Genomic DNA, 9625 nt, shown 5'->3' on the forward strand with positions numbered 1-9625 from the left:
TCCTAGGTCCTCTGTCTGAGAAGGCAGACAAAGAAGCATTCTCGAAGGTCAACCAGCTCTGACTTTGGCCTCTTTGCAAGTGAAGTTGATTTCAAAACTTAGGGTCCTCTGCTGGGAGCACCGTGCTTAAAGTTTCCCATAATTGCACTACCACTGGTGCAGCAACTCCTGGAACTATAGTGTAGACCAGGGGTGAATTCCTGACCACATTGAAGTCAATGGCAAAATTTGTATGGACTTCACTGGGCCAGGATTTCATCCTATGTACCGGGAACCACTGGTGGTCTTTATGGCTGTCATCTAGACTTGCTCTGAGCAAGGTTAGAAAACAGAGATAAAATGCAGCACCTTCCTATGCATCTGTACTCTTTTTTTTTTAAACTAATAAAGGAACTTAAATTAATGTGGGGAGATTAATGCTTGATAATCTTATAGGCTAAATCAACTAGAAATGTCTGTCAGTTAAGAGTAATACAGTAAATTGATGAGCTCATTGTAAAGTACGTTTTATTTTAGTCTTACCAAGGTACTTGCTAGATGATGAAATTAAATCTGTCCTCAGATGTATCCTCAACGAAATCATTTCAGACTGTAACAAGGCCATTGAAGTTACTTTGCTCAAAGCTGAGAGGTTATATAAATGTATCTTTTATTTCCATACAGGAAAGAAGATATTTGTCATTAGAGCAAGCTAGGAGAAAAGGTTTCCATAATGACTGGCTGTCAGACTATAAACCTGGTCAGTTTGCTTCTTTTTTTTTTTTTTTTAATTGAACGCTTAATACTTGATAACCTCACTGGATATAGCTGTGTGGTTCCTGTCAGAGGGAGCATCATGACTTGAAAATAAATTGGTATCTGTTGAATTTGAAGGGATTGTTGTTGCACAAATGGGAGATCAATGGCCTAAAATGAAGTGTTTTCTTCCTCTTGCTTGCAGATGTTTGGTCCCATTACATTTATTTTTGTTTCTTCTGATTTCCAACTTGTGAAAAACATGGCCATTTAAATATTTTATTTTTTGTATACGTTGCCAAAAAGTGAGTGTTGTACATCATTTTAAAACCAAAGATCCATTATAGTACATATAATCAAATCATAAAAATGTAGGACTGGAAGGTACCTCAATATGTCATCTAGTCCAGTGCCCTACACTCAAGGCAGGACTAAGTAATAACTAGACCATTCTTGACAGGTGTTTGTCTAACCTGTTCTTAAAAACCTCCAATGCTGGAGATTCCACAGCTTCTCTAGGTATGCACTCAATAGTGCCTACTTTCACAGAGCCAAAATGCAGCACTAAGTTTCTAGTAACTAATCTTTATAAAGGTCCCTACTAAGGTATCAGAGAAGGTGAGAAGGTGCAAATGCTGGACCAATAGCTACACCATAACAAGGTCCCACCACTGCACATGTACCCTCACCATCTCCATCCTAGTGGATGTGTGGGAGTTGCAAAAGCTCCCGTAGCTTCCCGACTAGCTTTTATGTGGAACTCCACAGCATACAATGCTGGTGTACTGGGCTGTGTCTGAGTAGAAGAGTTGTATATAAAGCATCAATATAGAAAGCGTTTAGTGGAAGGTTGTCTATGCATCTGCCCACTTCTGACATATTCTAAGCCCTATGATCAACAAAATAACTTCATGAGTCCAACACAATTAAGTACCAATCAATATTGATTTGGATGAACTAATGAAGGAACTTTAAATTTCATATGTCAAGACTAATGCCTGAGAATCTTCTAGGCTGGTGTATCAGATAATAGTGATGTTATAGTTAGATTTACTTCAGTTTATTGTGACAGTCTTCTGCAGGATGACCACTTTAAATACTTCATTGTGGCGCACAAATGCTGATAACGGTTCAAAAGCATTGGGAACGAGAAAACTAAGTTATAAATGGTAGTGATGGTTTGTGTTTCCTTGCTGTATTGTGTACAGTAGGACCTCAGAGTTATGAACCCCTCAGGAATGGAGTTTATGCATAACTCTGAAATGTTTGTAACTCTGAACAAAACATTATGGTTGTTCTTCCAAAAGATTACCAACTGAACATTTGACTTAATACAGCTGTGAAACTTTACTATGCAGAAGAAAAATGCTATTTTACCTTTATTTTTTTAGTAGTTTATGTTTAACACAGTACTGTATTGGCTTTTATTTTTCTCTCTGTTGCTGCCTAATTGCATATTTCCAGTTCCAAATGAGGTGTGTGGTTGACTGGTCAGCTCGTAACTCTTAAGTTCTACTGTCTGTAAAAGATTCAGCAATATGTGGTATTTCCCTAATGACAAACTACTTTAAAATCCTACAGTTAAACCTAAATTCTTTGGCACTCAAGTCTTTGAAGATTATAACCTGGAGAGGCTGGTGGAATACATTGACTGGAAGCCTTTTTTTGATGTCTGGCAACTTCGGGGCAAATATCCCAACCGAGGATTTCCTAAAATTTTTAATGATAAAGCAGTGGGTGAGTGTTGAAATAGCATTTCTTGTATGAAGGCAATGCAGACAGATCAGTTATTTAAAATATATACGGTATTCTGATTGTTCACAAATACACATGAGCAACTTCAGTTGAATTAGAAAGTATTTTAATAAAATGTTGGTACAAAAGATTAATAATGAAAAGTGAGTGGGAAATATTTAGGCCCCAACTGTAAAGAGTTCACTTGTATGTCAAAACAAAGGAAAATATTTTGATGAAAAAAATTAGAGGGCTTGATATGTCTATATTCATTGTTGGATGACATCACTAGAAGCCCTGGGTCCCATTATGTATAATCTGAAAAGTACTTTTAAAAGACCATTGGAACATATGTAATAAAGCTGCAATTGTATCCAAACCTCTAAAAATTAGTGTTCTTTCTACTATGCTATATTTAGAGCCCTGCAAATCTGTAGATATCTGCTTTATATCGGCGGATATCTGCATCCGCACATGCGGATAGCTGCGGACCATGTTTGTGGATCACAGATGGGATGCGGATACAAATTTTGTATCCACACAGGGCTCTGACTATATTGGGAAGCCAGATAATTTGGTATGTAACGTACATGAAGTATGTAATATACAGTAGCAGAGTTTGTAAATGGTTCCAGTGAAATTGGGAGCTAAGGAATGGATACTATCGACGAGAGGATGGTTTATGTCAAGGGTTCTCAAACTGGGTCGCAAGCTGTCCGCCTCCACCCCAAACACCGCTTTGCATCCAACGTTTCTAATGGTGTTAAATATATTTTTTAAAGTGTTTTTAATTTATAAGGGGGGTCGCACTCAGAGGCTTGCTATGTGAAGGGGGTCACCAGTACAAAAGTTTGAGAACTACTGGTGTATGTGGTCTTGTGTGTTTAGATAAGAAGACACACTTGGGCTCACTCTTTTAAAGCAGTATGGCATGGTTACCAGTAACGGTTTACAGCACAGTGTCTGTGAGGTGTTTGGGTTTAAGGGGGTCCCAACCACAATCTAATGATTTCTGGGGTATTTTAGGTACTTTAATGTACAGTCTGCCCACCTCACTTATTTTGCTCCACCTTTTTTACTGTACTAGAATTCTGCTGGCTGAAGTATTTGTGCAGAAGGTGTACTGTTACAGCTGTGTAACCAGGACAGCACTGACACCTTCTCTGTTAGCAACAGCTAAAATGCTACAGTAGTAACCAATAAGAAAGATGACTGAGGAAATAGCAGGATTATCCAGAAAGTGTATTTATTTAAAAAGTGGGGAGGGGGAAGCTGGAAAGTTGGTTAAAGTTATGTCTTTTTTTTTTTTTTTTTTTTTTTTTTTTAATAGGAGAAGAAGCTAAAAGAGTTTATAATGATGCTCAAACCCTACTAAAAACTTTGATTAGCCAAAAGAAATTGCAAGCCAGGGGCCTGGTTGGGTTCTGGCCAGCGCAGAGTGTTCAAGATGATATTCATTTATACGCAACAGAAGAAGCATTGCAGTCTTCAGAACCAATAGCTAAATTTTACGGTTTAAGGCAACAGGTAGGAAGATGGAGTATTTGCTGACCTACTATGAAGTTCTTTGTGTTGGCTTGTGAAGTTGGAACAAAGGGATTATGTTAAAGTTCATGCTGAAAATGAAGTTAGCAATAATCTGAGAGCAATCTACAAAGGAAGAGTCATCTCCTGATCCCCTTTCTGCCTTTTTCAAAAATTATTATTAATTAATAACATAAGATCTGTGAATGGTGAAACAGTGTATTATAGAACACTCCTTAGATTTCATCTTTTCAGATTCATTTTCTGTTTTTTCTTCTAATATTTTAGCAGCCATAAAGCACCATTGTGCATCTATGGTGCTGCATAACTTCATAATCAAGACCCTGTGTACCCAACCTAAATTTTGCACCAAGATCCTCCATCAGACTGGAAATTCTATGGGAGCTTAATTTATACTAAAAATGAGATTTTTGAATGAATTAAGTCTGAACATTAATAATAATGTCTTTCCTGCAGTTATCTGCTGTCTTTATTTTTGTTTAATTCTCACCTGGGGAAGCAGTTCAGAATAAACACATTTATTAGCCATTTCTGTTAACAGATTACTAGCAAAATAGTTAATTATTGACATTTTACATGGTCATCTTTAGGTTTGCATTAACACCCCATTCAGGTGAATGGAGAAGTTTGGATTTCTCAGAGTTACTGTTTCAAGCTATCCCAGGAAAATAATGTTGGTTCAGTTTATGCTTAATTCATATTTTCAGAGTTATCTTTATGATCTTTAGAAACCGAATTAAAAAAAATATGTAAACTGAATTTCTGGAGCACAGTTTTGTGTACAGGTGTGGATTCTGTGAGACATGCGGCGGGATTTTGTCCAAGGTAACAGCATTGTTAGATGGTCACTGTCAGTTTACAAACCACATTTCCATCTGCTGTTGTTACAAGAAAACCTTAAGATTACTAGAACTGAGAGAGATTAGGGGGGAAAGTATCGTCCGTCCGTCCCCCCCCCGCGCTTTGTTTTGTGTGTTTGACAGCATTTTTTTTTATAGCCTGTTTTACTAATCCTCTTATTCGGTCTGACAGTTTCCTCTGTTCGTGTCAAACAGTGTTAAAGATGGAAAAGGCCTCTCCATTGACCTTCTGCATCACCCAGTGGCCAGTGTTATATTGTTCCTTATTTTCTAATGATTCATAATTTGCTAGTCGCAAAAAATCAAGGTCAAAATTCTCTTCAGCTCTGCCTGACATCTCTTCCTTCCTATAGCCTGGCCTCCTTTAATGTGCGGACAATACCAGTATCTGATTTGTGGAACCACCACACGGGACTGAAGGGAGAGCGTTGTCTCTGATTCAGACAGACAGAAGGCATCATGCATCTAGGCCTGGCCTATAATACTTGCTTCCTGATACTGATAAGAATATCTTGTATCTAGAAGTCCTTCTGGTTTAAAAATAACTTCTCTCCTGTTGAGGGAAAATAGATGGACCCATTTCTAGGCCTGCCTGAGCAATGAGCTTTTTAAAAAAAAAAAACAAAAAAAACCCCACGAGTTTTCTTCGTTGATGCAACTTTTGTTGTTGTTTTTAATTTTAGGCCGAAAAAGACTCCTCCTGCACAGACCCATATTACTGCCTCTCTGATTTTATAGCCCCCGGGGATTCTGGTGTTCGTGACTATTTAGGCCTGTTCGCTGTGGCCTGCTTCGGGGTAGACAAGCTGTGCAAGGAATATGAGAAACAGTGTGATGACTACAACAGCATAATGGTGAAAGCACTGGGAGATCGTATAGCAGAGGTAACAAATTTTATTACAGATTGGACGGCCGCTTATACTTCCCTTGAACTCTCCACTGGGCTCACTTGACAGCCACCTCTTCACCTTCTTAGATAAAAGTGGGTGTTGTGTGACACAGTGCGTCCTGTTCATTAAATCTGAAATGGCAAATTGCTTGCCACTGAATGTGTCTTGAGGAGAGAGAGGATAGTCAGCATGAGCAACAGAGGAATCTGAGACTCAGTGCAGCTTTCCAGACTTTTTTTTCCATCATGAGAGAGTTTCAGGGTCAAGTCTCAAAAAAAGCAAGTAGCTTTAAACAGGTTGTAAACTGGGCCTCTTTTTTTAAAAGTATCTCTAACTCCCTCAGATAATTTTTTGGACCCTAAAATGACCAATAGTTCTACCATTGGATACAAATGCAGGGATTCCATTGGCTTTAATGGTAATCGCACAAGTATATCCAAAGGAAGAATTTGACCCACTATGTCTAAGATCTTCTCTACAGTGGGTGTTTGTCCTGATTCCAGTCATGTGCCAGATTCTGGTGCAAACTTCTAGTGAAAACAAGGAAAGCTGGAATTTGCATCAGTCGAACTTCTCCAGTTTCAAACAGAGCTAAGCTCTTCTGACACAAGTAGCAGCTTTGTGTGTCTGTACTAGAAGTCTGTGATGGTGCAGCTACGCCACTGGCTCGAACCAGGGCAAATGGTACAGTGTAGGCAAGATCTAAACATCTTCTCTACAGCTCGGCACTGTATTGTCATCCGGTTACCAGCCACCTCCTTCCCATCTCCAGTACACAGGCTTGTCAGGCACCACCAAAAAAACCCAGGATTGGTGAAAGAAGTACCTTGTGTGTGTTTCAGTAGAATCAGTTTGCTTGTATGATGCTTATTTACCCATGGTGAGAGTCCCTACAAAGAAGTAAATGAAATCTGACCATGTCATTTCTGGCCTGGACTAAATTGCTGCTGTTGGCAATCTCTGCAAATTAAAAGAATACTTACTCTTTGTTCCCAGGCATTTGCAGAGGAGCTCCATGAAAGGGTCCGAAAAGAATTCTGGGCTTACTGCAACAGTGAACAGTTGGATATTTCAGACTTGCGCAGGATCAGATACGATGGAATCCGTCCAGCTCCTGGGTACCCGAGCCAGCCCGACCACACTGAAAAACTCACCATGTGGAAACTTGCAAACATTGAGGAGGCAACAGGTCCCTGCAACCTTTTTTATTTCCCCTTTGACCTGAATAAGGAGTTAAAACTCTGTGACAAAGTATCCAATGCAGAGCTGCATAAAAATAAAAATCAAAACAATTAATTATAGTTGGAAAATCTCTCTCTTTCCCCCCTCCCCTCCCCCACTCCTCCTGCCCCTGTTCCTTTGCTGCAGCCAGGGAGGTTTTTTTATGGAACAGTGTCATCTTAGTGTGTTCCTGTGTATTAGAGAATTTTGTAGGAGAATCTAGTTTGCATTTAAAAAAACATTTCTAATGTCCTTGTGGCCGCAAGCAAGCCTTCCAAAGGTGAACAGAGTGTAGATCAATGTAGTGATGTGTGCCTCAGTCTGCAGAGAGCCTCAAACAGGACCTCTTAGAAAGTGTGAACTGCCCTGTTCCTCTCCTGTTGCTGTTTTAAAGGTCAGCTATTTCACTGCTAATCCCAAACTACCTTCCTAGGTGCCAAAAACCCCTAATGCTCCCTTCCCAGATGCCAAAATGTCTAGTTTATCCCTAAGAACTTCTACATTGCAGACCTGCATTGCTGATACAAAAATATGCAGCATATTGAAAACTGAAAATGTAGTGCCCAAGGAAAATTTTTTGTTTAATAAAAATAAATAACACAAGGAATATTGAACTACTATTTATTTATCTGTTTAGTTCATTAAAAATCTGCATTTTTGAATTTGCCTCATGTTGTCACAGAGTTTTCAGTTTGCCAAACTGGATGTCTCCAGAACTTACGCCTGTTATTATCAGTTACTAAACAAAATGTTGTTTTTTCTTTCAGGTATTCAGTTAACTGAATCACTAGCAATGACACCTGCCTCCGCAGTTTCAGGTCTCTACTTCTCCAACCCCAAATCCAAATACTTTGCTGTTGGTAAAATATGTAAGGATCAGGTAATTTGAATTCCATGATCTATTTGAGCTACAAATAAACTGATTGAATAGTTGAAACAAGCAGTTTTCTGAGTATTTTGGAAACATTGAATCATGGAGACTTACTAATCAATGTGTTAAAATCTTTCTCCGGTTTCTTTGCAGGTTGAAGATTATGCACTGAGGAAAAACTTGCCAGTGTTTGAGGTTGAGAAATGGCTGGGGCCCATCCTGGCATATGATTCGGAATAACTGTTTGTGGGATGGCAGGGGCAAGCCTTTGCCTTGCTCTTTCCCGTCTCTTCTCCAGAAACAGAGCAGAGCTGGACTTAAAATCTTGTCATTTGCATCGATTGACAGAACCTCTCAGTGGGCTTTGGAGGCTGTTCATTTTGTAGTATTACCTGCTGACACACACAAAAAAACCCCACCACATATTTGTCTAATTCTTTGTTAATTTTTGGCAAAGTAGTTGAAATCTTCTACAGACCTCACAGTCATAATTGTGCATTTCTGTGCCCAAATACTATAACTGGGCTAGATGTAGAGGGAGATGTAGAGATCACAGGGTTTTCTTTTCCATTGTGGAGGTTTTGAGAACTGGCTCACACCTTAATAATCTTGGGACAAACATTTGCACTGAAGCAAATGACTGGGTAAAATAATGCAGAATTTTGTTTCTGGTCTTTAAATGGCGTGTGTATCAGCAAGTCAAAAGACACGGAAATTGAATAAAAGAATTCCTCATACGTAATGGGGAGGTTATTTAGTGGGTAAGGAACAACTTGGGATCGGTTCTCCCCCCTCACTATACCGATGCCTCTCCTGTATTCAGGAGAACACCAGACCCCATGCTCGTATAGGAATCTTGCTATATCAGAAAGAAGGTTGTATCACTAAGGCTATTTTGATTATTTTTGTTGTTGTAACTACCAAAGATATGTGGTGGTCTGAAACAATCCCAGTAATGCTGTATCATCCTAGAGAATTAAATAGTGTGACTGAGCATAGAATTGAAAGCCTGGAATACTCCAAGCTCTGACAGGTCTTCTCTGGCTTTGGGCAAACCATGCTATCTCTCTGACTCTCATTGTCTGTAGTGGTAAAATGGGGATAATACTTCCTACCTCACTGGTATGTATTGTGAAATTTACTTTGCAGATGAAAAGAGCTACTGACTTTAATATGTTACTTGCAGGTAAGTCTTTGGGTGCCTGAATATTCAAGCTGTGGTTGCAATACCTTTGCTTACTGATAATGAAGAAAAGGCCTTCGGAAATATCTGCTATGTTTTTTCACACAATTACTACTTTTTAAGGAAAAACATGTTGGAAAAACTGTTACATGACAAAACTTTTGCATCAAATTACTATGCTTAGTCATCTGATCTGAATGTAAGCAATAGATAATGCTACAAGTTTAGTCTCTAAATAAATATTTAATTTTGAATAAATTCACTGTTTATAAATGTTTTTTTAATAATCTCTGCGGTAGGGACTAGTCTAGTTCAGAGCTATGTATTTAATAACTTTTAGGAAACACTGAGGAGAAAGTCCTGCTTTCTAAGTCTGGTATCTGTCAAAAACAATGACCTGTGTTGAAAAGAGACCCCCCCCCCCTTCTAAATATATTGTTAGTAATCAGTTGGTATTTAAATACTGCAGTTATTAACTTGCAATATTAACCTTGCAATATTAACCTTCATCTGACTTTTGAAATGTACTAAAAAAAATGCATATATGACTCCTTAAACAATAAATATTGCTCTGTGGGTAGTGCTA

The 9625-nt window shown here is 38.7% G+C and overlaps 1 protein-coding gene across 5 annotated transcripts in view; it reads left to right on the top strand.

The window, feature by feature from the left end:
- Positions 1 to 9297, top strand: part of MTR (5-methyltetrahydrofolate-homocysteine methyltransferase) — a 72897-nt gene extending 63600 nt beyond the window's left edge. For all 5 annotated transcript variants that reach the window (XM_043544341.1, XM_037895296.2, XM_043544340.1 and 2 more), the window contains 7 exons: positions 664 to 739; positions 2317 to 2472; positions 3800 to 3996; positions 5558 to 5758; positions 6761 to 6953; positions 7753 to 7865; positions 8010 to 9297. In XM_043544341.1, the coding sequence (XP_043400276.1) occupies positions 664 to 739; positions 2317 to 2472; positions 3800 to 3996; positions 5558 to 5758; positions 6761 to 6953; positions 7753 to 7865; positions 8010 to 8096 (1023 nt within the window). In that variant the 3' untranslated portion in view covers positions 8097 to 9297. The remainder of the gene's footprint in view (positions 1 to 663; positions 740 to 2316; positions 2473 to 3799; positions 3997 to 5557; positions 5759 to 6760; positions 6954 to 7752; positions 7866 to 8009) is intronic.
- The last annotated feature ends 328 nt before the right edge of the window (positions 9298 to 9625 follow it).

Source organism: Chelonia mydas, chromosome 3 (genome assembly GCF_015237465.2).
Source record: "Chelonia mydas isolate rCheMyd1 chromosome 3, rCheMyd1.pri.v2, whole genome shotgun sequence".
Classification (NCBI taxonomy): Eukaryota; Metazoa; Chordata; order Testudines; family Cheloniidae; genus Chelonia; species Chelonia mydas.